This window comes from Colletotrichum costaricense (genome assembly GCF_030867565.1).
Source record: "Colletotrichum costaricense strain IMI 309622 chromosome Unknown Scaffold_11.1, whole genome shotgun sequence".
Classification (NCBI taxonomy): domain Eukaryota; kingdom Fungi; phylum Ascomycota; class Sordariomycetes; order Glomerellales; family Glomerellaceae; genus Colletotrichum; species Colletotrichum costaricense.
The window spans coordinates 497,797-523,087 of NW_026848240.1; the positions used below are offsets into that span (position 1 = coordinate 497,797).

A 25,291-nucleotide genomic window follows, 5' to 3' on the forward strand; every position below is an offset into this window, starting at 1 on the left:
CTCGGTTTGAGGAGGAAAACGGGAAACAGCATAGTTTTGTCACGTCCAAAGGTGCCGATGCTGAAAACGGAGCCGGAAACACTACCAGGTCCTTACTCAACGGCAGAAAACATTCCGAATGCGGTCTCCGCGAAGGCCTACGGCGCCTCCGTATGAGACACCACATCGTCATGAGAGCAAGCCCTGGGAAACATCCGACCGAGCTACTGGGACGCCCAAGAAAGACGGAATGGAACCGGGCAGTGGGTTTTCTCTTCGAAACAGGTCCAGATGTGCGAGGGTCTTTCTTGGCTAATGCGGACGGGGCGGGACGAGCAAAGAAGGGCGCTCCACGAAGCGCCCGCCACTAGCAGTCAGTCGAGTCTTGGGAGAATGCTTCTGGACCAGACTTCCTGAGACCTTTTGTCCGCGTTCGGAATAGCCGGTGGGAGAGGGCACTTGCTAATGTTAACCAACATGGCGAAATCAACGATTATGGCATGGCTTGCCATTTCAAGTCTGTGAGTGGATAAAAGCAGAAGTTGAAGCTGTGGCGTAAACGGAGGCGCCTAACCATGTCATGTAAATTGCATCTTCTGGTTGGCCTGACTAGAAGCGAAGTTTCTCTGGTCTGAATCACTAAAGTAATAGGTGTTCGACAGCCGAACTTTGTTGAAGGCTGATGTCCATTTTTTTTTGGTCTCTCTCTCTCTTCTCCCTTGGCGGGCCGTTTTGGGCTTGACTCGGCCGGCCGCCTTCGGGAAGATGTGTGTGTGGGACGGTCAGCTCACCGGACTGACCGGGCTCACCGAGACCCATATCACCGCAGTATCCCGGCGGGGACCTGCGTGGCTCCGTACACCCCCTGTCGTCCGGTCTTGCGCTCGGCCCCGATCCGGAACGGGATGTGGAGATGGGTTTTGTGCTGTTGAAGCTGGGCCTCTTTTCGCATTCACCTAATCTTCTTGGTGTCCTTGCCAGCAGCACGTTCGCGGTCTCTCTTGGCATAGATGCCAGCAGTAAAGGGGTTCTCATAGCGCAGGGCAATTTGGTAAACGATGAAGACCCAGACAGTCAGCAGGATGCCGGCGGGCTTGCCGTAGATGAGGGCGGCGCCAAGGAAGCTCAGGGTGGACCCATTGTACATCGGGGCGTCGGTAATGCTGAAGGGAAAGCCAGTCACGATGCTGTCCATCAAAATGCCGAAGTAGTCACCGAGAAACGTGCCGGTAATACCCAGCTGCCATGTCGAAGAGAGAACGAGAACGTTGCCACATGCCACGAGGGCGTATCCGACATAGGTCACCGCATCGGACGCGAGAAGTGGGTGGGCTGGCTGGAAGCGCAGGGCCCGTTCGTAGAGAAGATCACGGAAAATGCCGAGAGAAAAGATGGTGGCAGCCAGACCGTAGCATGCAGCTTGCGAACGTCCACCAGCGAGCTTGGTGAGGATCTTGTTCTTGTACTCTGGGAACCAAGCAGGTTAGACGGTGGCTACTGGGACACGACCGTGGCGGCTTCACGAACCTTGTCTTGCGACGATGCTACGCAGATGTTAGCACAAAACTTAGCTGAGGCACGCTGACGAACATAGGAAAGCAACTTACTTCCAGAACAACGGGTTGAAGGCAATTGCAGCGGCAGAAACTGTTTGCAACGATTTGGGTCAGCGGGGGGAAAGAGGCGACGACGACGAGCTCGAGAGGAAAGGAAGGGCCCAAGCTCCACGGGTACGACATGACGTACTGAGTAGGCTCTTCTGGTTGAAGTCGACCAGGGCCTTGTTGTCAATCTGGACGGGCGCCATGGCGAATACCAATGTCAATGGAGAGGAATGCTGTTGTAGAACGAGAGAAATCTGCAAGGCAATGCAACGAGCAGTTTTCCTCTCAAAAGGAAGAAAACCGTTGAGGACAGAGAGTAGCTTATTTAGGAAGAAGAGAAGGATGGGTTGGGAAGTCTCGCAGGCTTGTGACAGAAGCTTGCTCCACCCCAGGTATTTATGTTAGCGGGGACACCTGGCCATAGCGTCTCGTCATAACGGAGTACCAGTAATGCACCGCTGGGGGTTCAAGGGTACGGTTTACGTCCTTAGGTAAGTACTTTTCATCCTGTTACCTACGTACCTTTCCGTACCTACTATGAGGTACCTTTACCGTTTGCTCTTAAGGTAGCCTTAGGTTTCTTTTCTTCACGGGGTTTCGACGGTCTTCGGGGCTGGGGTAAATGAACCCTCCGGCCCCCGCCGCAGCTATCCGATCCTTGACGCGGCAAGCGATAGCTCGAGAGAACGAGCTCCTTTGCCAGCGCATCCAACACATTTCAGTCCTCCAAAGACTCTGAAACGCAAGGGAAGGCAGTACAGAATCATGAACTGAAAAGGGTCATCAAGGAATCCAGCATATATATAACTGACTAGAAAACAGCGCGCCGCCTTGACCAATTCGCAACATGGGGGGTATCAATTGCAACGTCAACCGCCAAACACCATAACCCGGAGATAATCCCTCAAAGTAAGCCAACAACGCCCGGGCACCCATTCACCTGCGATTCCTAGTCTTCTTGGCCACGGTGCCCGTGTCTTCTTCCTCGTCGTCCTGGCCCTTTTTGAGATCCTCCGTGAGGCCCCACTTCTCCTTGTCGTACCAGTCCTCGCCGTCAGACATATCCCGGTTGGCACCACTGTGCGCTTCCGACTTGGACCACTCGAGAACTGTGTTGCGTAGCCGGTTGGCCTTGAGAAGGCCTTCGTGGAGCTTCATAGCACCGCGGCAGACCTCCTCTTGTTTCTGGACGTACAGAGCTAACAGGCGGCGGATATCCTCGGCCTCTGCCTCTGGTAGACCCACATCTCGGTCTGGACGAGCGTTGGCCGGCGGCCGGAAAAATGGGTGGACAAAGGTTTCGTCCGCCGTCTCCGATGCCGTTGCCATTGACGGCGCATGCGTACCGTTGCCATCAGCCAGTTCTGTTCCGGGCTGTGACGGAGGTATCGCGTTGCCATCGTGCATTTCAACGTCAACCGCCTTTTGTTTCTGCTTCTTGTCGGCTTTGCTTTCAACCTGTGCCTCCTTGGCTACCGTGCTAGGTTTGGAAGTTTCGCCGTTTGCTACCTGGGATGCGTCTGCCTCAGGCTGAGTGTGCTCCTTGTCTGCCTTTTCAGATGCGGACTTCGCAGCATCCCCCTTCTCGGAGCCGGCATCAGTCATTGTTACGTCCCCATCTTCGTTGTCCTTGTCTCCAGACGCCTCGCCGTTCGTGCCGTTTGGCGCATGTTCTGGTTTCGCATCGCCGCTCAACGTACCAGAGGAGGCGTCCCCGTTTGATCCGGCAGTGGTGGCTTTCGTGTTTTGTAGGTAGCCGCGTTCGACGTAGTCTGTCGAGTACAAGTCGGCATCGTCCGGACCGACCATCATGCCACAGGGGACCCATGTGTAGTCGCCGCAAATCTTTGTGAAGAGATGCCTGACTCTCCACAGCGATGCATTTTCTTTCCGTCGAACGTCGCAGCTTTGCTCGGCTATCTCGTCTAGGGTCTTGGCTGTGAAGGGTTTCGAAAGGGTCGGATGTTGTGGCAGATCGATTGAGGCAGTCAAGGGAGCTAGGATTTCTGGAACGGGGTCAGTTAAGAGCCTGGGACCGCGATTGATTCTTGTGGTACTGACGTTCAATTCGAATATTGGCGTAGGGGTCAAGCTCTGTGGCCGAGGAGACAGCCTCCTGAATGCGCTCCTCGTCGTCGTCGCTGTCAATTTCGTACCCTTCTTCGTCTACAATGGGAGGGTTGCGGCTGATTATCGTGCGCTGCTGGCCAGCGTAGTCAATCACCTGCGATGGTTAGTGTTGGTCGGACGCCGTGTGCGGGTATGCGGGAGGAACTCGCGACGTACGTCGTTGTAAACTTCGGGACCGGAGGGTGGTGCGAGTTGACCTTTGTGAGCAAAGAGTGCGCGCTTCTGGAGTTTGTGGCCGCGGTTGCCGTAGTGGTCAATCTCGTCGTCCGAGTCGGATTCTGCCAGGTGCTCGTTAGGATGTGAGGTCGACAAGGCTTCACGACGGGAAGTGATTGGTGTGCGTACCATAGGCTTTTCGCTTCAGAGCCTTCTTCATAGCGGCGACCGTCTCGGCGAACAGGATCTGCTGGGTTGCCATTGCGCTATTCAGACTCTTGCCCCTGGCGACGTGCCCAAGCGATCACGGAGGTGGGTGCGGTGGCAGCGGCAGCGAGAAGCAGGACGAGGGGAGACAGAGCTGGGGTCGATTGGAGCCTTTTTCGAGTAGAGAGACTAAACAGTCTCAAATGACTGGTTATTGAGTTCGAAGCGGATCGGGATAGGTGCGAGAGGAAGTCATTTACGAGACCGGTTCGGAGAATGGTGTGGTGTGGGAGAGGTGTAGGAAAGATAGAATGGGTAGCCCTCAATTTCTGCGCGCAGCCTCTGTGACGAGGCGGGAGGAGAAGCACGCGGGCGGGCGAGGCTGGATTTCCTGGCCCTGTGGAGGGTACCCGACTGCGCTCCCACACTGATGAACGTCCTACTAGGTACAGAGCGACTGCGCTGCGCTTTCCACTGCTGCCAGGTTCCCGTCCGCTCTTTGGAGGTGGGTCGACCATGACCGCATTTAGGTGTACAGCCAATCATGGCACCCAGCATCGGCAGCCACTTTACCCGATGCCGAGACGTCCTACTGTCGCTGATCGGCTGCCCTGTGCCTCCAGCGCTGCTCAGGGGGGGTATCCACCTGCTTTGTGGTCACTGCCCGTATCACTACAGCGAGACGATAAGGTACCTGTGGCCTGAACACATTAACGTAACTTAGGATTACCGGCGGTGGGCTGGGATTGGGGTGAGGTGCGGGACGAGAGCTGTGATACTTTTGACATGTATCTTTCTTCTCACAGACCTGTTGGAGGACGCAGGACACCCTTGCTTGCGCGATCCTCAACTTGCACGAAGCTTCCCCATTCGCGACAACGTGCAAGTCTTGCTCACTGCACACTCTCTTGCTGTAATCGCCTGGTTTCCTGATCCAAGCGGTCATGCTCCCTTGAGTACCGCTTCCGTGAGTGCCCACTAGCTACTGCCATCACCAGGAGTACATACTTCTAACGTGCAGTGTCTATCTAGAGTAGCTTTGCGATCCGGTCGACCCCTGCCAAAAGAATCGATATCTTCATGGTCGCCTTGCGCTGCATGCTCCAACTTGATAATAATGGACGGATACCCGGTTGGAAGCCTGGATCATAACATCCCACACATCGTCATTGCCGGCCTGACTTCGAGCCCCGCCAAAGCCCTGCCTCTGAACGCAGAGCTTCGAGACCAAGCCCTCTTGATCCGATCCGAACTGCCAAGCATAGAAAGCCCGAATGCCGAAGCCTTGAAAGACTACATAGTTCGTCAAGATGGAAGGAATCACCCATGGAACGGCAAAGACAGCGGGAAGCCGTACAGGCTGCGGGTCGCCGTTGCTGGTCGAGTACGGCGCGCACCACCTACTTGCATCAAGTCAGGGCTAACATCTGCATAGTCTCTTGTTCTCCCTCCTCGCCGTGCTAGACTTCCAGACGGCATAGAAGCTCCCGAGACGCCCGCTGTGCTGCATTCGCCCTTTTCTCCTCTTAGCCCAGTCTCTCCATTGTATCCCGATGGCTTGATGAACACAGACTGGCTCCAAAAGCATGAGGACATGGTTCCCAGTGTCTATGTATCTTTCTATACCCTGACGACCGATCCGACACTTGCTACCCTTCACGACAATCAGCTGAAAACGGACATCAACAACTCCAAGACCGCTATCAGCAGGTCAGGCTACAGGACACGCTTCGCCGTTGTTCTCCTGAGCGATGGCGTTGCTTCGGCTTCTATGCAAGATTTCATGCAGGAGAGACTCGAGAACATCAGGCGAGGCGTTGCTTTGGACAACAAGTCCTTCTTCTACCTGTCGCCCCAGGACCTTTCAACAGATTTAGAGCATACTGCAGACTCCATGCTTGCGGCTGTCTTCTTGCAAGCCATAGAGTACTATCGCGATCTCGGCCGTCATGCTCGGAAGAAGCGCAGCCGCGGAATTGCTCCGCAACCTACAGTTCCGCCTACGAGCACTTCCCAAACGACCTCGGTGCAAGACTGGAATGTACGATACGATTACAAGACGGGGGTTTTCGCCGAGTTCCGACAGGAGATGGACGCGGCGCTGCGCTCGTATGAACAAGCTTATGAGGGGCTCCTCAGTCAGGACGTCATGGACATAATCCCCAGCTGGAGCCCGAGATGGAACGAGGCGCGCATGCTTGCGGATGTGCTGGCGATACGCAGCATTCGATGCCTGCTCTGGGGATCCCAGAACACTGCTGCCGTACGGAAATGGCACACACATCGAGACAGGATAGCAGACTTTGTCGATCGACGCGGCCGGGGAACGAATAACTACGGATGGGCTGCATGGGAATCGAGGTGGGCGGTAGTGATGGCGAATCTAATCGAGAGAGTGGACATTCGCAGCTTGGCGCCAGCAACGCGAACGTTATTTCTTCAGCCTGAAAAGGCTGCTGCAGCCGATCGCTTACGACCATGGGAAATGCTGCATCACACGGGATATTGGTATCGCATCGCAGCTGAGCATCTGATGACCCGGCGAAGACTCGCCCGGTCTATTCCAGAAGAAGACCGGCGCTCGCCAGATACCACTCCGGCTTCGGCAGTTGCGAGCAAGGCCTTCCAATACGACACGTACATGTGCCCAGATCCTCACGAGGAGTTTCCTCTGCAGGGGACGGGCGTCAATCATTCTAAGCTCATTATAGACATTCTAATGGCAGCTAGATCCCAGTTCCAGGCACGGCGTCAACTGCGGTTATCGGCCGAATTGTCTTTGGAATGCGCGAAAGAAATGGTGAACCTAAAGGCCTGGGACGACATTGTTGCTTTGCTGCGACCTCTATGGGAAGACATGTCGTTCAGATCAGAGGGATGGCTCAACATTACGGAAGACCTGAGCTGGGTGTTGCGTGCTGCGGCCGCCCGAATTGGTCACGGGGAGCTTGTAGTCGCCATTGACTGGGAGCTGATGAACAGGAGTAAGATCTTTTCTTCTCTTCATCTTTACGGACACTGACTGCAACACAGAGTTCACACGGCGGCCCAACTGGCACTACGACATATCTAGGTCACTCGAGGGACTCGATATCGAGCCCAAACCAACTGTGACCATTAATGATGATGTGGTTTCCTCCTTCATCGCCGCATCCTTCATCTTCAAAAGCGAGGATGGTAAAGCTGGCGAGAACTGTCAAGCGCAAGTTGCCATTCGATCCGACGCTTTCCCAGATGCATCGGCGGTGACGCTCAAGGGCCTGAGAATCGACTTTGAAGGTAGCTTGAAGACCATCACACTAGATCATGACCCGGAGTCCACTGGTGGAAAGAGCAAGGGCAACGTCACGCTTGCGGACGTGCCCCTGACCGAGCAGGCTCGAGACGGCGAAGAGGAAGAGGAAGGCTCATCAGGGCTGAGCGGATCTGGAAACCTGACCCTGAAGCCTGGGCACACGAACGTTTACGAAATGGCCATACCTCTGCGGGAGCCAGGCGAGGCGCACGCATCCTCGGCGACGTTGATTCTGGAGACGGACACCTTTTTGCTGAATTATACCGTTACCTTCCGGGATCTGGGAGCGGCGGACTTTTGGTTTGGACCATCTCTTTCACGGAGACGGATCGTGCGGCAGAGCGCGCATGTTATCCAAGTCCAGGCCAGGCCGCCCAAGCTGGAGATCAAGCTGGCGCAACCTCTGGATCAATTTTACGCAAACGAGCCAATGGACCTGGTTGTGGATGTTGTCAATGCCGAGGAGACTGAGGCTGTGGCTAAGCTCGAGGCTCACGTCTTTGGCGAGCAGATCCCGTCCTTCCGCGTGGACATTGAAGACGAAGGAGAACATGTTGCAGAAGCTGGTCAGGAGGAGGCCAAACTTACGGGGTTGACACTTGGAAATTTGGCAATATCGCAGTCAAAACGTGTCAAGATCAGGCTTGAACCCGTACAGTTGACCACCTCTTTCGATGTCACACTGAGGGTGTTTTACCATCTCGCCGCCGACCCGGCTACCTTGATCATGCAGATTCTACCCGTCCAGCTCAACGTCGTCAACCCCTTTGAAGCAAACTACGATCTGATTCCGCGTCTCCATTCGGATCCCTGGCCAAGCTTATTTGATTATGAGGGCGTGCAGGACCCCTCGGCAGACGAAGCTGCGATGCAGCCCCGCGGTCTGGCACAAAAGTGGTGTCTCGTGTGCCACTTTGCATCGTTCGCGACGGAAGACCTGGAGATTGTCAGCATGGACGCCGAAGTCATTGCGTGCCAGAATCACGCACGGTGCACCACGGCGACCCGCCCAGAGATCGCAGAAGGCGGGCTCCGAATCCCACCAAAGCAGATGCAGGAGGCCCAGTTCGATCTGGTGGCTCAAAAGTTCAGCCTCGACGATCGGGGGCCTGCGTCCCTCGACGTGGCTTTCGTCCTCAAGTGGCGCCGCACATCAACAGCCTCGTCACCAGCGCCGGTCAACACGACCAGGATGCTTGTCCCAAGATACATCGTCTTGGGCACCGAGCCTCGCGTCCTAGCTTCGTACTCACTCGCCAATTCGGTGACGGGTTTGATACATTTGGACATCACCATTGAGAACCCGTCGAGCCATTTCCTGACGTTTGGTTTGAACATGGAGCCCAGTGACGAGTTTGCGTTTTCCGGCTCCAAGCAGACCACGGCGCACGTCTTGCCCGTGTCTAGACGTACCATTACGTACCGGTTGCTACCTTTGATACGGGGCGACTACATCCGGCCCACGCTCGTGGTTCGGGACAAGTACTTCCAAAAGGTATTGAGGATCATACCGACGGAGGGGATGAAGATCGACAAGGACGGCCTGCTGGTTTGGATACCGCCAGAGGAGGGCGAAGAAGAGGAGTAGGAGGGGCCGGTGATGATGAAACGATCAAGCTGCCGGGCTTTCTTGTGTACATAGACTCTACATCTAAAGGTGTCTCTAAACATCCAGCTCCACAAAGGTGCCAAACACTACCATGCTCTCGCTCCTCTTGGTTCTAAACTTTCGTCGCTCGTGAACTACACACATGCTTCTAGATCTTCGCCTTGGGTGGCCGCGCCGACCCCCCAATCTTACCCATCCACTCCTCGGTAAGCGTCGTCTTCTCCTCGACGCTCAACCTCGTCCACCGCTCATATTCCTCCTGCTCAACCCTCCACTCCCCCATCACCTTCTCAATCCACTCAGCCGTCAACTTTGCACTCGTCCCAGGAACCTCCATCGGGAACAAATGCCCGCCACCCTCGAGCGTAACTTCCTTCACCCTCCCCCTCGCGACCCCACCGCTCCCGCCTACCCCAGTCCCCGTCAACCGCATCTTCTCGTCGCGCAGTTCCGGCGTGGAGAGGTCGCTTGCGCCGCCGAAGACGTAGAGACAGCTGGGGCGCAGGTGCGGGAGGCGTACGAGGGTAGATGCGCCTTCGGAGCGGTAGACGGGGAATGTGTAGTAGCGCTCGTTGAGGGCCGGGTCGAGGTCCGGAACGAGGTCTGGGTTGACGAGGTTCGTGCCGGAAGAATCGTAGGCGTGCCAAGAGGGGCGGAAGTAGGTGAAGACCTCTTGGTGTTTTGTCGTTGCGAGGGTTACGCTTTCTTTTGTGATGGGGGTTTTGGGGTTGTTGGTGCTAGAGGTGGAGGGGTAGAGTTGCGTGGGCACGTCGCGGAGGCCGTGGTCCATCCACGCCTCGAACACCCTCTCATCCCAGCCGCGGTAAAACGGGCTCTTGAGGAACGCTTTACGCGCCTCCTCGCGCGAGGGCCAGAGATCTCTGCGGCGGGCGCTCGCTGCTGCGGGAGACGCGGCGATGGTGCCCTTGGCGTTGGACGACCATTTCGAAATGACGGGGTCTAAGAGGACGACGCCGGAGAAGAGGCGCGGGTTGATGAGGGCGACGTTGACGATTGCGTTGCCGCCGAACGAGTGGCCTACGCCGAGCAGGGGACGCGGCGGGCGGAGGGTGTTGATGAGGTGGAGGAGGTCGCGGGGGTGGTCGAACCAGCCCGGGTCGTTGCCGAGGAGGGGTTCGTTGAGGGATGAGGAGCGGCCTTGCCAGGCTGCGTCTGCGATGATGATGGAGCGGATGCGGAAGGTCGAGGTTGGGAGGAGGGATTGGGCGTGCAGGTCCTGCCAGAGGGCTTCGTAGAGTTCCTGTGATGATTAGTGAGCGTGGTGTTCGTGAGGTGTATGGTTCATGAGGAAACATGAGATGAAGTGAGATGAAGGTGACAAACCTTGGGGAAGCCGTTGGCGTGGGCGCCAATGATTGTGACGTCGCCGGGCTTGGGGTTCGGGTTGTCCTTTGGGACGTACTCCTTTACGGCGAGCTTGAGGACGTCGTCTTGGGAGCGGGAGAGGGCGCGGGGGAACTCGCGGATGTGTGAGCCGTCTAGGACGTGCTCCTTGATGTGGAAGACGGAGGACATGGTGATTGTTTAGTGAGGCTGTTTAGTTGAATTGAGATGAAGTGAGATGAGTGAGTTTCACTGAGTGAAGGACTGCTGTTGCTCAGCCAGAATACACTCAGTTCATGTGTGAGAGAGTGCGTGCGTCTGGTACGTGTATTAAGTAAGGAGAAATAAGATGAAAAGAGGTCAAGGTGAGGCCAGGTCTCAAAATATCGTCTCCCAGCTTCATCGGCTACACAGGTAAGGTAGGCAAGGCAAGATTGACGAGGTTAGAAGATGGGACTAGGCTTGCGACAAAGGGACCGGGTCGACGTAGTAAAGGTGAAAGTCTGGGGTCCTGGGGTGTTGTGTGGAGCTGGTAGATGCCGAGGTACCAGCGGTTACCGGTACGGAGTACGGGTACGCCCCCTGCCATGTAGCTTGGCCAACACTGCCTGTGCTGTATTAATATTTAAAGTATCTGTACCTCAGTTCGGCTCATTCCCATCCCCGGGGCTGTAGACATCATCCATGTAAGTGGCACTCTAAAGGCATCTATTTGATGGCATTGGCAACCGAGAATTCTGGCAAAATGAGAAGAAAAAAGCAAACTCCACCGAATCGACCGTGTTGGCGTGTCCATTCCATGTCTTGGAGGCAACCGACTCGGGGGGGGACACAAGTTTGACAATGGTTAACACCATCAGCCACACGTTTGAGATGCTGCAGTCTCGCCATCTGAGATGAATTGAGTTTTTCCCTGTTGCCCATTGTGCGAGTATTGTTCCTTGTGTCGTGTTTGTGTCTGTGTTTGTGTGTGAGTGTCACCCGCCTGTCATCCATTCGCTCCTGTGTCTCTCGTCATCAGAATTCAGCTCTGTTCTGGAGGGACCTGTGATGGACTGGATGACCCAATTCTACCCCGCAATCTCCAATCTTCCAGGCACACCGCACCGCCAGGTTCTCGTGCCCCGCAACACCTCATCTGCCACATCTCGCCCGACCAACACCTCACCGAGTCCACTCCCGTCACCTACACCCACACACCCGCCGCCGCTGCCGGACCGGATCCGGTCCAGACACCCCTGCATGCCGAAAGTCATCATCTTCGCCGGCGCCCCCGAGGCCGACTGGTCATCTCCGGATTCCCTCCTCCTCTCCGGCCCACCCGCTTTACCCGTCTCCACTTCAACATCAACGTCAACCTCATCGTCAACCTCAACACCGGCAACTCAAAACGCAAATACAACCACGATAGCCCTCCCATGCTGGCGATCCCTCCCCTTATACCACAAGCCCCTAACAACAGGCTACTCCCAACCCCACGGCCTCCCCTCAAACTTCCTCCCCCCAGCACACTTCTTCTCCCTCTCCTGGGACGCCCACCAAGAAACCGCCAACATCGACACCACAGCCGTCACCGACTCCCAAGACCCCCTCTCCCAGCAATTCTACAACCACTCCCTAGCCCTCCACCACGACCTCGCATCCTCCCAGCTCCCGCCCCCTCCGTCCTCATCACAACCTCCACCCCAGCAAAACCCATCCAGACACAGAGACAACACCTCCTTCAACACAACAGCAACAGAATCCTTCCTATCCGAAACAACAGACTCCTTCCAAGACACCACAGCAGACCTCTCCACCTCAACCCCGCGTCCTCCCCTTTTGACGTCAACCCACCACCTCTCCGACCTAGAAGACATCCCCCCGGCCCCCTCCCTCCTCCGCCTCGCCCCGCAAACCGTCACCGTAAACCTCATCGCGGGCGTAATCTCCGTCTCCACCCCGCGAAGCGTGACCACCCGCTGGGGCAACGAACTATCTCTGGTCGAGGTGCTCTTGGGAGACGACACGCGCGCCGGGTTCGGCGTCACGTTTTGGTTGCCTGCTATGCCGCCGCCTCCCCCAGCAGCTGCAAAGAGCGCCGGTAAGCCCGCAACAGCAGATCCGACGTCGCCGGCGAATCTCCGGAGACAAGACGTCGTGTTACTGCAGAATGTGGCGTTGCATGTGTTTAGAGGAAAGGTGTATGGGCAGAGCCTGCGGAAGGGGTTGACTAGGACGACGGTGCTTTATAGACGGAAGTTGGGGGAGGGTGATGAGGGCGGGTATTATCGTCCGAGGGACCTGGAGAGGTCTCTCGCTGCAGGAGGAGGGGATGGGGATGGGGAACCGAGCACGGTACATCCGCAGCTTGTCAAGACGAGGAGGGTGTGGGAGTGGGTGATGAGGTTTGTCGGCGGCGGCGGCGGCGGCGAGGAGAAGACGACGGCGAGGGGGGTTGTGAAGAGGGGGTGGGATGCGTTGCCTGATGATACCCAGTGAGGTGTGTGAAATACTTCGGAGAGAGAGAGAGAAAGAGAGACGGAAAGAAACTAATCAATGTTCGAAAAGCATGGTTAATTCTAGTTTTATACTCTGTCATTGAGTCGACTACACAAGCCAAAGCAGGAACGCCAATAGCACAAACACCATCAATACCTCGTAGCTGGCAGCATGATCGACATGTTCAGGTGAGAGCACCGTACTGTACTTCAGATCCTTCACCTCCTTCTCTCAAGACTACTCTCCCCTTAATGATCAAGGCAGGTAAGCCATAGCGACTCCCAGGCGTATCTTAATCTTTATACTAGAAGAGTCTTGACCAACTAGAATTTTTTATTACCCGTTATACCTTCCACTGATGTTCCCTTCCATCTCGAAAGCTCCTTAGACATTTGTCAAGACGCGCTGAAGATTTCAGAATAAGAGCTTCAACTCCCATTCTTGATCGGGAAGTCCGCTTATAAAGCCATGCCCTCTTCCTTCCTCTCACCTCAGGCAAGGGACCTTCCATACGACTCTCTCCTGGCAAAGTATAACGCCCGTTCATTTCAAGTAGGCAAGAGGACCCCCAGCTCATGCAAACAAAAGCTTGTCTATTAGAGCCCCGGTATGCTCCTCGATGTGTCAACAAACCCTCTTCTCTCCAAGCCAACAACCATTCCAAAAGCTAAATCTACTTCTTTAACGACTTTTCTTCCGTCCTTACAGTATTGCCAAGAGTCCCTTACGTATTATCATCATCATCATAATACTCGAGGCCACAGACCTTGATGGCGTCAATAATGCGCTGGCCAAGTCTGAAGAAGCACCCGGCTTGCTTAGTTATTAAGATCACTAAGAAAATAATCAGTACCGCGGTTACTACTATTTACCTCTTCTAGAGGTAGTTATGGGAATTGCGCTAGTAGAGGTCTAGCCGGCAGAGCAGAACGGCTCCGGTCAGAGCGTAACTTATGACTAATGCTATAAGGTAAAAAGCAGTTTAACACCAGCCCTTATGGGTCTTCTAGTTCCTTAGTACCACTATAGTTATTATAACTACTCGACGTTATCCCAAGCGTATTCAATAAGGAATATACTAGAAATGCTGATCCGTGGTTGTGAACTTTATAAGAGGGAAAGTTAAGAAGGTAGAAGAAAATTTAGTAGATAGCCTATCGAGATAGTGATAGTATCTACCAATGCTGTGTATTAATACTATATAAACGATCTCGAGAATCGCCCGAGCAGCTAGCAAAGGTAGGAATCAAAAACAAATACTAGAAATGCAAGATAGCATTAAGAATAATAAGAATGATAAGAAGTTAGGCAGAGCCTATGAGTGTCTTTAAATACGTGTAAGTTGAAAGGTCGTTGGGGTGGAGGGCTTCAATTAGTTTAGACACTCCCTCTACTCTCTCTACTCTTTTCTGCCGAGGGGTACGCTGTCATAAAGCGTCCTCGCCCTAGGACGACCCTGAACTAGAAAGCGACGTCGACGCCGGTAGATTGATCTAGTCAAGACATAAGAGATAAAATACCAGTGAGTGCTTGACAGTTTGTCGGGTCCGGGATTTCCGAATAACCTCATACGGCATGTGGGGGCCGGCCGTCGTAACGGCCCCTCCCGTCGCCGTGTCCCGTCCCTGACCTCAACCTGCAACGGCGTTGAAGGCGTTATGTAATACAACTTACACACCAAAGGGAAAACCAGAGTCCCGGAGCAATCTATTACCTCACGGCTTACCCTGGTCGAGTCCGGTTCCACGAAGGAAGGAAACCCAGGTCCGTCCGGTCCCACGGCCGACCAAAGTCCCATTTCGTGAATCATCAAAGGACCAGAGACGCGGCGGTCGGCCAGATTATGAGCCGCAAGCGATTCATCGGCCGAACGCACGGTGTGAGTCAACATTGGCACTTGTGTAGAGCACCTGCAAGTGCAAGGATCGCCGTGACTCTCGGAGCCGTCTACGGCCTTTGATCTACGGGCCTATGGTCTACGGGCCTCTCAACTCAGCAAGAATGGGTTCAGCCGCAGCCAGGTGTTTGCGGTGTTGGTCGGCGCCCGCTAGGGAGTAGCGCCCCAAAGAGACGGGAGATGAACAGAGGTCTGAGCGGGTTGCTGAATTCGCGCTTGGAGTCTTGACGTCGTAAATCCAAAAAGAGGCTTTTTGGATTATGAAATCAAAGTGCGAGGGCCGAAGGCGTCGGCGCAGAACTTGACCAATCACGGGAGCTGCCTACTGTGGGTGACCCACCCCGCGTAAGTCGGACAAGCTTTCCCTCCGACCACCGAGATGGGCCGACCGACTAGGCTGGAATTCCTGGAATTCGTCTGGATTTTCCGGTCTTTAGATTCTCTTAGATCCATCATCCATGGACCATGGTCTACACAGTAGCACTCTTGATCCACTGCCACATGGAGTCTGCTGCAGCCGTCGTAAACCGTAAAATAAGGTAGGGAGGATAGGGATAGGTACCTACTACCAGGACTTTGTGCTCGGAGTGACCTCTGCCCCTGGCCCGATATCCCTCCGCCTTTCCTCCGGCACTGACACACACACACACACTCACACACGCGATTGAAGCTCACGTAACTATGGTGACGAAGGGCGTTCCTCCTTCGGACATTTTCTTCTTTTTTGCCAATTTCGATGACCACAGTTTGCAGCGTGTCCAGGCCGAGTGACTCGTTTCCCCAATTCTCTCCTCCCCATCCCACCCACTCAAACGCAGACAAGCTCACGCTAAGGTATCCCACCAAGTTTTACCTCCTTTGCTTACCTACCTTACATGACAACTGGGTATCCAAAGTATGGAGCGCACAAAGAAAAGATACCTTGTCTTGGTAGGCATTGACCAAATGACCAGGGGGGGAGCTTGGGCGTTTGGCTGGGCCATCCCTGGGGCTTACGAGTGTTCAAATCGGGTTGGGGTCTGCGATGGTGCAGTCTTACCCGATGGGATGCTGCAGCTGGGAAATTTCACGATCTCAGATGTCATTCAGGATGATTTACTAGTGTACCTACCTGACCTGACCTTACCTTACCTTACCTCGCAAGCGCGAGCATCAGCCCGCCTCGTCTGATGGATACATAAAACCTGCGCTGCCTGCCGCACACCATTTCACATGCGTCTCTTGCCTCTTCTGTATCATCCAGGGTCCTCCTTCCTTTTCTTTCTTCCCACACCCTTAGGTTTGTAAAAGAATAATATCGACGTCTTCTCCGCCTTGACTCTATAGATACGAAAAGCATACAAACCACCGGTTGACCCAGTGTATAAGTTAATTCTCCCTTGGAGCAAAACCACGACAACAAGAATTTTCATCACAACCTACACTATCACCATGGGCTCCAAACACCCTGACGAGAAGCTCGGTGACACCACCTCAGCCGATCCCTCCATCTCCACCGAGAAGCACCACGTTCACGATGACCCCAACATGCCCGAGACCTACGAGAAGCAGGACCCCTCTCACGCGGCCGGCGACGACGACGTCGTCTACCCATCTGGCCTCAAAGTCGTCCTCATCCTCATCTCCCTCTGCCTCGCCGTCTTCCTCGTCGCCCTCGACCAGACCATCATCGCCCCAGCCCTCGGCACAATCACAGCGGAGTACGGCAGCGTCAAGGATATCGGCTGGTATGGCGCGTCCTACCTTCTGACAACAACGGCCCTGCAGCCGATGTACGGCACCATCTACAAGCTCTTCAGCATCAAGTACGCCTATCTCACTGCCATCGCCATCTTTGAAATCGGCTCCCTCGTCTGCGCTCTTGCGCCAACCTCCACCGCCTTCATCGTTGGTCGCGCCATTGCTGGTATTGGTACTGCGGGTCTGTTCTCCGGATCCATTGTCATCCTCAGCTACACCATGCCTCTCGAGAAGCGACCCCTAGCATTCGGTCTTATTGGGGGCATGTGGGGTGTTGCGTCCGTTGCCGGGCCTCTGCTGGGTGGTGTCTTTACCGAGAAAGCGACCTGGCGGTGGTGTTTCTACATCAACCTCCCCATCGGCGGTATCGCCATGGCCTTTATCTTCTTCCTCCTCACCATCAGCCGGAAGAACAACCCCAGTGGAGAGTCTCTAATGAAGCGCATTCTGCAGCTCGACCTCATCGGAACGGCCATCTTCCTGCCTGCGATTGTCTGCCTCATTCTCGCTCTCCAGTGGGGTGGCGCCGAGTACCCCTGGAACAGCTCCAAGATTATTGGACTGTTTGTTGGGTTCGCGCTCATGATCATCGTCTTCATTGGCATTCAGCTGTGGCAGGGTGACAAGGGAACGCTACCTCCCAAGCTATTCAAGAACCGCAACGTCGTTTGCGCCATGCTGTTTGCCTGCTTCTTTGGTGCTGCATTCTTCCCACTCCTCTACTATTTGTGTAAGTACCTCCCTTACTCCTATCTCTGCATGAGATTTTATATCAACTACATTTGAGAACCATCACACTAACAGATTGCAGCTCTCTACTTCCAGGCAATCCAAGGAGTCAGCGCCGTCCAAGCCGGCATCAAGATTCTGCCCCTTCTCCTCGCCACCGTCGTCGCATCCATTGCTAGTGGCGCTCTGATCTCCATCATTGGCTACTACAGCGCCATCATCCTGCCGTCTCTGGTCCTCTTCGCCGTTGGCTCAGGTATGATCACCACCTTTGACCTCGACACGCCCATGCGCGAGTGGTTCGGATACCAGGTGCTCGCGGGTCTCGGCATCGGCGCAGGTTTCCAAATTGGTGTGCTCGTCGTCCAGACGGTCTTGCCCCAGGAAGAGGTTCCCGTCGCGACCGCATGCGTGCAGTTCTTCCAATCCTTTGGCGGCGCCATCATGATTGCCGTCGCCCAGACACTGTTCCAGACGGGTCTCATTGATGGAGTCACCAAGAACGCTCCGGATATCAACCCCCAGATCTTCATCAACGCCGGCGCTGACCAGGTTCGCAACATCTTGACGCAGATGGGACGTGCCGACGCCATTGACGTGGTCCTTGAGGCCTACATGGATGGACTCAGGCACACCTTCTATGTCACTGTTGCCTGCGCGTGTGCTGCTTTCATTGCCTGCCTGGGCCTGCAATGGAAGAGTGTCAAGAAGGAAGGCAAGGGTGGTGCTGCTGCCGTTGCTGTCTGAGATTTTCACTGTCTTGTACGATACGAAGGAAATGGTTACATGAGATTTAGAGGATACCCGGTTTAGAACCCTGCTCTACTTAGACTAGAAATTGTAATGTCGGATTGTTACTGAGTATGAATGTAAACTTCTAGACGTAATTGACATGCTCTACTACGCTTTCATATGACAAAACCAAGAGTGAGTGAGGCTTGTATTAGACATATGGGTCCAAAGAACACAGGCCAAAATAGTTCATCCACGGGGGATCAAACGAAACCCAACCAAACGTCAGATCAATGGTCAAGGGGACTGAGATCCGCCTCGGGTCTTCCCCCAAATCATTCCGCACCCGACTTGCATAGAAGTACCTTACTGCAGTATTCTGAGGTAGATATAGCAGCGAAAGGAAGCGCAAATTAACATCTGATCTCTTGGTGAGTGTTGCTTAACATGGTAAGGCAGGTAGTGCGTGGCCCACGATGGAAGACTCTCCCTCCAAGACGTGACTTCCCCCTGAACCATCCAGGTTCCACTGGGCCCGAATACACAACCTGAATAACCACACAACAAGCCTTCATATACCCCTCTGCTGCCATTCCTGTCACCAGCCAGCAGGCGCCCGTCTAGGTCGACGGGTCAGGTCAAACTGGCTGGGTGGTGGAGTGGTTTATGGTCAACAATCAATTCGCCAACCAGCCTACTCGACGACAGGCTCAGCGCATACCCGAGTTCGAATCCCAGCATGAGCACCAGATATTTCCCAGCATGAGCACCAAGAGATGTAGCCCCCAGTCCAGCACCGGGGGGGTGAACTCTTTTGTCAGTCTGGATGACTTTTTGATATTAGCCGTGCTAGCATCAGTATGACCTCCGCAAGCGTTACTGATTCGAGCTTTCGTTCGTGGCAGTCATTTATACCTCACAGAGACTCATATCAGATGGGTGAATTCAAATGCCAATTGCTCGTGCTATGACTCAAGACTAAACAGCATTACGCCGCCATAATATTGATATGTGATGCAATTCCAGCTTCGAGATGCAATGTACCTACCGCAGACTTTGCTCTCTTTGGCAGGCATGCGTCTGGAGGATATTGAAAGCCATACTCATAAACAGTATCAATGAGAAGTCCGAGGATTCTATCGAAGCCTCTCTTGCGTGGTTTCATCCTCCCACCACCCTTCTCTGGTGATCATAACGAGAAGCCACGATCAGTCTCTCCCCGCCTATGCCTTTATCTCGCTCTCGCCAGGTCCTACCCAAGTATATGTTGAGCCGAACCCTTCCCACCAGTGCAATCGAATGATGTCCTCCCTTGAACAGGCCCTGTATTTAAAATGCGATGCCCACTTCACATCGTTCATATCATCTCCCTTTCCGAGGTTTTTATATGAGATGAGTCGAACGATTCGGTTCCCATCCACATCTCTCCATTCATACGTATAGTTGGTGTAACAAAAGGCACAGGCACGCATACGCCTATTGTCCATTGAATGCTGGGGCTTCTCATCCGGATGCCAGATATTTCGTATCCTTTTCAGATCATCAGATTCCCATTCTCGTCTGTATCTCTCAAGGTCGACAGGGTCGGTATAATACTGCATATTATGCTGAAATATGAAAGGATACCTCGCTGCCCAGTACATATGCCCGCAACATTTGATGAGGTTGTTCCGTTCTAGTACTTGATAAAGGTAAGGGACGTCATTTCTGGTCGCGGAAAGGTCTGTGACGGTCTTTACGAGCAATTCGCCTTGTGTCGAGATACGGCCCGTCATGATTTGTTTAACCGTTGCCTTAACGCTCTCGTGGCAATATGCAACGGAATCGACTAGATAAAGTTGATCAGGACCATACAGATTCACTTTAGAACGCTTATCAGCATGGAAGTGCTTGAGGACGTTGAAGTGAAGGGTGCGGTGGAGATAGGGTGAAACTAGTCTCTGATGCGGGTTTGCGGGTTCCTGAAGACAGGGACGATTATAGCCGCTGCCCTTGGCGCCGGTGCTGCTGTGATAGGCGGTGGATATCGACAAGTAAGGGTGGTGGAAGATCTGACAGGGCCTGCAGAGGACGTTGCCGTTTTTGTGCTCATCGACGTCTCTCTCCAGCAACGTCAGCAGCTCGAGTTTCTTTTGAGACGGTAGACTCAGTAGAAAGTTGTTCTCTCCGAAAATGGTCCACATTCTGAAGCTCGTCAGAGATAGGACTGCGCGGTCGACCATGGTGAGATAAGCGGAGATGGCGAGGAGCAACTCGGTAGGCATGATTTGATCGAGGCCTGGTCCTTGGTATAATGCGTCTTTTCTCATTCTACCGAAAAGTGGAGCCAACCACGCCCAGGCTGATTGTAGAGGTGTTTCTTGACATGTTTTGGCGATGCTCTGTTCATCGGATGGGTATACGGGCACCTGGAACTCGGCATGGACCTCTTCAGGAGGAAGACGATTTCGTCGCAACCTTTGCTGATGACGACGACTGTTGGCGAGAATCATACCTGCCGCGGCCATGTTGTAAAATATGTCAAGTGGTTGTTGCTGCGTGTGAGTTTGGTGTTTGAGACAATACCATCGATTGCCTTGTGCTATATATATAGGTATTGGAAGAATCATGGTCACAGAAGCTATCTCTAAGTCAGCCTTGTTTACTACGTCAACGCCATCAAGGTTTGGGCCAAAAGCCTTTCACTTACTGGCGAGGCACTCAAGGTCGACAGGGTATCCTGAGTCTAGGCCTGATGGCTAAGGTAGATAGTCACCGTTTAAGAGAGCTTAGCATTTGCTCGCAGCACAAGGTGCATTACTACAGTTGGGAGTTTTGTAAGTATCACGCCGGTTGTTTTGGTGCCCAGCCTATTGTAAAACGTCCAGTCGAATAGAGCGTATTCTCTGCATACGCCTAGATACTACCGAACTTGGATGACCGCGAAAACCTAGACCCACGGCGGAAGTATGGTCGCTTCATCCGGGTAGAGGAAACGAGTGGTTTGGCGAATGGGTGGTTGTGGTGAGCTCGCTGCTCAATCGGTATTTCCTTATTGTGGAATTGCCTTCTGCTCACTCGTCAGACTTTATAATTCAAATCTCTGCCTCTTTCAGAACAGACCTGGCTCTCTCTGTCGAGGTCTCCTCGCCGGAGCTAATCTCTTTTGCGCTGCAACTGCCTGTATCAGGAAGTGCTGTAAGGTCAACGACCATCTGCTCTGATATAGGTAGCGAGCTTGATCAGAGCGTGCGCACAAGCTGTGACAGCCGAACATGTCCCTTTCTCCCCAGGACGAAGCCTGAGAGGCATTTACGTTTGCTGGACTACTACTTGCGCGTAGTTTTGCTGCTGCTCAAGCTGGCCTGTGGGCGGTCTCGCCTTGGTCTTGCCGTCGATGTGGCTAGGGTGGTGCTGGACCTTGCCGCCGAGAAAGCTGGAGGCGGGAGTGACTAGAGGTAAGGCAGGAAAACGTTGAGAAGGGATTGAACTCAAGGTGGAAGTAAACTGACTTGAGGCGGGAATGACTGGAGGAGTGTCACCCAGCAGCGCTGCAGTAGTTCGTCGGCATATTGGGAACTCTGGCACTCTTCCATTTATCGAGGCAGTTGCCACACTTGCCGATCCGTTCATACTGACACACTTCACAGGAAGCATGGGATTCGCCCACTTCCTCCTTCTTCCACATCCCGTTGACGCAGTTCAGCCTACGATTATGGAACCATAACAGTCGAAAGGCACTGTTGCCTTGTTGACGTGCATACTGCTCATTCCCCTCCACAACTCTTTTCGGTTTTGTCTTCAGGAAATTGCAGAGGAAATACAGAGCGGGCCCACTGCGTCTTCCGTTTCGATTTTTTCACGTCCGAGGACCCTTCCCTCCCTTTTGTTCTATCATCTGTCGACCTGTGTGGCCCAGAGAAAGAGCTTGCTTCACGCTCAGATTCATCCGCAGGCACAACTGGTAGGTCGACTCGGTAAGTAAGCAGTGGCCAGGGAGGAAGCACTGAATGAGTATAAACCATCCCGTGGAACTTACTCCGCCGGCTTATCATTTGGTCCGCTCCTGGTGTGTCCTGTCTCGAGCCACTGCGCCATGTGGTTTTGGCATCGCGGCACGCACCACGTGCCCGTCACTTGTTTCGTCGGAGCGCTTGCCAGTCAAGTCCCAAGGTTGACATGTCGGACTAAACTTGGTCAGACATGGAATACATGAAACACTCCGAGTGATCCAGTAGGCTACTTGTTCCGTCGCAGAATAAGTATACGGTTCGACCAGACATATCAACTTGAAATCGTCGGTATATTCCGCGCATTGCACCAGACTTATCTACCTTACTCGAGCCAACACGACTCGATCGAAGTTAACCCGAACGATTGTTCCCATGACTGTGGCGCATCTTCGCTACCTGGGCAATCACACTTGCCTCTCAGGCGCCGGCACAAACGATCTTTCCCACCATCCCCATCACGATGCATAACAACCATTGCAATGGAGAGTCGCGACAGCCTCCAAACATCACAACCGCGCAGCCTTTCCGCTTAGCCTCGTCCATCATGGCTTCCGCGGGCATTTCAAGAGCGAGAAACAGTGCCGTTGTCATTCATGGAAGGCTCAAACGCTGTAAGGCGTCTGTTTCTCGTCATCCCCCTTCCAAGGGGCCGTTGTGTCGAACTGTCCCCTTCTTCCAACTGCCCCCCGGTACGATGCGTATCCATCACAAATGAGAGTTGCGACCGAGTAGGACTCTTTCTTGCGTGTAATGCTTGCTAGTGATGTTCCCTGTTGTCTTGAAAGTTCCTTCGGCTTTAGTCAAAGTAGGCTTAAGTTTGTGGACGAGAACTCACACTCCTGTTCCCCTTCTTGATCGAGATGCGCCCTCTTCCCTCTTCTACTTTTGATATGACTCTCTCCTGACAAAGTACAATGCCCTTTACTTTGTGTAGGTAGGAGGGATCGAATCTCATGTAAACAATAGCCAGGCTATAAGAACCCCAGTATCCCTCGCGTCGTCTGAACATAATCTCTCCTCTCCAAGCCGATAACTACTCACACAAGCTATATAAGATGGCACCTCAAAAACCACTTCTCCCCATCGCCGAGGCCCGAAAGGGCCATCCTTATTCAACGTTTCGTGCTCGCAGCACCACCACTCCCCCCACCACCACCATCAGCCCTGTCCCGCCCCGTCCCCAATCTCCTCCCCGAGGCCGGCCCCAAGCCACCTCCAGAATCCCAGTCGCAACTGGGAGCAGTGTGGCTCGCACCAACAGCAGCAGCAGCAGCAGACGGAGGGTCCCCCGGACGAGCCCGCCATTGGCGCCCCTCGGGAGCAACAGCAGCAGCAGCAGAGCCGCCGCCGCCGCCCGTCCCACCACCACCACCACCGCCACCACCACCATCACCAACATCACCACCGCCGCCGCCGACCCAACCACTGCCCCGGTGTCCGGCTCTCATACCTTCTTGCCACTTCAGTCACTTGGCAGTGGTCCCTGCCCCGCCCCCGCCCCAGCCCCCGCACCAACCCCGGCCCTCACCAGCAACCCCGGCCATAACCCCGACGACACCACCCCTCCGACCAACTCCCAGGACAAGGAGAGGGCGGCAGAAGTCCCTCTTTGGGATATGTGGCTTTCGGTGTGCGTGGGCTTGGTGCCCTTGGTCGGTTCGTTCCGTGTGGCTGAGACAGAGCCAGAAGGGCCTCAGAGGGCCGGTTTTCAAGTGCTCTCGGTAGCGTTGGTCATGAGTTACGCTCTGACCGGAGCCGTTCTTCTCTGCCGGCTGGACCTCTGCCGGCATAATTCCCACGACCGCCTCTAGAAGAGGCGAATGGTAGCAACCGCGGTGCCGTTTGTTTTTTTGGTGATTTTAATCACCATGCAAGTTGGTTGTGGCCTGATTTGGGGGGAGGTATGGTTGCATATTGTTGGTTTGCTGGTAGTCGGAGTGCTTTTTGGCTTGTGGTGGTGGTACTAAATCGTCATGGTGTTTTACGACATTGGTTATGCTTTGGTGAAGATTGTTAATGCTTTGGTGGACATTGTTCTTTTATCTGGTTTGGGCACGACCAAGGACAAAAGGCCCATAATGACAAGAACATTGGTCGATTGATTCAATTGCGTTGATTTGTGCCTTTTGCAAATGCCAGTCTAAGTAGAGCAGTACAACCAGCTCATTACCCATCAAACACTCAACTATTAAAAAACCAATAGAACCTAAGGCTAATAACAGTAAGCAATAATTAAAGGTCTTGGCATGCGTCCCGCCTCGTTCAACGGAGTCGGATAGCGCCAAATAATCGTCAAAACCACGCCTTGGCTGATTTCAGAGCTTTTCCCCGACATGGGTGAGTGATGCTCTGTGTCTCTGGTACATGTTCGCACACCGTGTACTCAAAAGGGCCCTCAGGGGCCTCTTCGAGAAGACGATACTTTTCCTCCCATACTCGGTTTCGCCTTGGGCGGATCAAGTGAGACATTATTAACATCATGGTCGTGTTGTAGAATATGTCGAGTGGTTGCTGTTGCGTGCGTCCGAGAAGACTTTGCTGCTCACCTTTTGTCACCTTGTACATGTACATATATATACCTGTAGAAAGAGTAAGGCTCACGCCAGCCAACATTCAACTCAGCCTTATCACCATCAATACCATGGGATGGTTTGGGTCGAAGAACCTTCTTTTGATGGCCAAGTCTTGAAGGTCGGTAAGGTGTTGTGAATTTACCTTAGGTAGGTGGGAGGGTTAGGTGGCGGCGCAGTAGGCGTATCATAACGGAGCCCGAGATCTGCCCGAAGCGCACGGCAGACGAATACACTTGTGGATTTCTCTATCATACAGATAGCAAGATAGCTTCTCAAGTGACAGAGATCGTGCTAACCTGCCGGCTGAGTACATTGGGGGCATGAACGAGGAAGGACAGCCATGACCACAGTGATGGTTAATCCTGCGACGGGCTATTGACTCAACATCGCGAATGCTATGGAGATAGCTTCGCCAGATGATTAGCCTCAAGTGGGTGATGGAACGATCCGCCGGTCAGCGCATAAGTGATACACAGAGTATACTTAATGACCAGCTAGGATTAGCAGTGGAAGTGATAGCAGTAGTCATAGGAGATAGAGGTAGAGGCAGAAGGGGCTGAGCGGTTGATTATTCCGCGTGTAATCTGCCACCTTTCTGACAAGTTGCACAATGAGTGAAGAGCTTCATTCACGTCGAAGTCAGACGTCAAAAAAAAGGTTGTTATGGTTCTCTCCCTTGAAACATGGCCCTGGATTCCACCTTGGCCGGAGGCACCGAAGTGCGATCAGATACAATCAGCTCATCACCCATCAAACACTCAACGATCAGAAAGCCAACGGAACCTAAGGCTGACAGAAGTGAGCAGTGGCCAAAGGTCTCTGC

At 53.8% G+C, this 25,291-nt stretch overlaps 9 protein-coding genes across 9 annotated transcripts; 4 read left to right on the forward strand and 5 right to left on the reverse strand.

Moving 5' to 3' along the window:
• Window positions 1-931: 931 nt before the first annotated feature.
• On the reverse strand, window positions 932-1,786 carry CCOS01_10528 (phospholipid methyltransferase; the record flags this gene model as incomplete). Its single annotated transcript, XM_060458683.1, has 4 exons — window positions 932-1,446; window positions 1,507-1,523; window positions 1,587-1,626; window positions 1,726-1,786. The coding sequence occupies 4 exons, from the start codon at window positions 1,784-1,786 to the stop codon at window positions 932-934; spliced, it is 633 nt and encodes a 210-aa protein (XP_060310485.1).
• Window positions 1,787-2,519: 733 nt separating this feature from the next.
• Window positions 2,520-4,131, reverse strand: CCOS01_10529 (uncharacterized protein; the record flags this gene model as incomplete). The annotated part of the gene is made up of 4 exons (XM_060458684.1): window positions 2,520-3,589; window positions 3,645-3,807; window positions 3,870-3,991; window positions 4,059-4,131. 4 exons carry the CDS (start codon window positions 4,129-4,131, stop codon window positions 2,520-2,522), a joined length of 1,428 nt encoding a protein of 475 aa, XP_060310486.1.
• Window positions 4,132-5,193: 1,062 nt separating this feature from the next.
• Window positions 5,194-8,959, forward strand: CCOS01_10530 (uncharacterized protein; the record flags this gene model as incomplete). The annotated part of the gene is made up of 3 exons (XM_060458685.1): window positions 5,194-5,460; window positions 5,512-7,060; window positions 7,110-8,959. The coding sequence occupies 3 exons, from the start codon at window positions 5,194-5,196 to the stop codon at window positions 8,957-8,959; spliced, it is 3,666 nt and encodes a 1,221-aa protein (XP_060310487.1).
• A 169-nt stretch (window positions 8,960-9,128) lies between these two features.
• On the reverse strand, window positions 9,129-10,516 carry CCOS01_10531 (uncharacterized protein; the record flags this gene model as incomplete). Its single annotated transcript, XM_060458686.1, has 2 exons — window positions 9,129-10,241; window positions 10,325-10,516. The coding sequence occupies 2 exons, from the start codon at window positions 10,514-10,516 to the stop codon at window positions 9,129-9,131; spliced, it is 1,305 nt and encodes a 434-aa protein (XP_060310488.1).
• Window positions 10,517-11,374: 858 nt separating this feature from the next.
• Window positions 11,375-12,805, forward strand: CCOS01_10532 (uncharacterized protein; the record flags this gene model as incomplete). The annotated part of the gene is made up of 1 exon (XM_060458687.1): window positions 11,375-12,805. The coding sequence occupies one exon, from the start codon at window positions 11,375-11,377 to the stop codon at window positions 12,803-12,805; it is 1,431 nt and encodes a 476-aa protein (XP_060310489.1).
• Window positions 12,806-16,133: 3,328 nt separating this feature from the next.
• On the forward strand, window positions 16,134-17,918 carry CCOS01_10533 (major facilitator superfamily transporter; the record flags this gene model as incomplete). The annotated part of the gene is made up of 2 exons (XM_060458688.1): window positions 16,134-17,172; window positions 17,254-17,918. The coding sequence occupies 2 exons, from the start codon at window positions 16,134-16,136 to the stop codon at window positions 17,916-17,918; spliced, it is 1,704 nt and encodes a 567-aa protein (XP_060310490.1).
• Window positions 17,919-19,406: 1,488 nt separating this feature from the next.
• CCOS01_10534 (uncharacterized protein) lies at window positions 19,407-20,410 on the reverse strand (the record flags this gene model as incomplete). Its single annotated transcript, XM_060458689.1, has 2 exons — window positions 19,407-19,433; window positions 19,586-20,410. 2 exons carry the CDS (start codon window positions 20,408-20,410, stop codon window positions 19,407-19,409), a joined length of 852 nt encoding a protein of 283 aa, XP_060310491.1.
• Window positions 20,411-21,194: 784 nt separating this feature from the next.
• On the reverse strand, window positions 21,195-21,980 carry CCOS01_10535 (uncharacterized protein; the record flags this gene model as incomplete). The annotated part of the gene is made up of 3 exons (XM_060458690.1): window positions 21,195-21,334; window positions 21,522-21,589; window positions 21,922-21,980. The coding sequence occupies 3 exons, from the start codon at window positions 21,978-21,980 to the stop codon at window positions 21,195-21,197; spliced, it is 267 nt and encodes an 88-aa protein (XP_060310492.1).
• Window positions 21,981-22,950: 970 nt separating this feature from the next.
• CCOS01_10536 (uncharacterized protein) lies at window positions 22,951-23,706 on the forward strand (the record flags this gene model as incomplete). The annotated part of the gene is made up of 1 exon (XM_060458691.1): window positions 22,951-23,706. The coding sequence occupies one exon, from the start codon at window positions 22,951-22,953 to the stop codon at window positions 23,704-23,706; it is 756 nt and encodes a 251-aa protein (XP_060310493.1).
• Window positions 23,707-25,291: the final 1,585 nt, after the last annotated feature.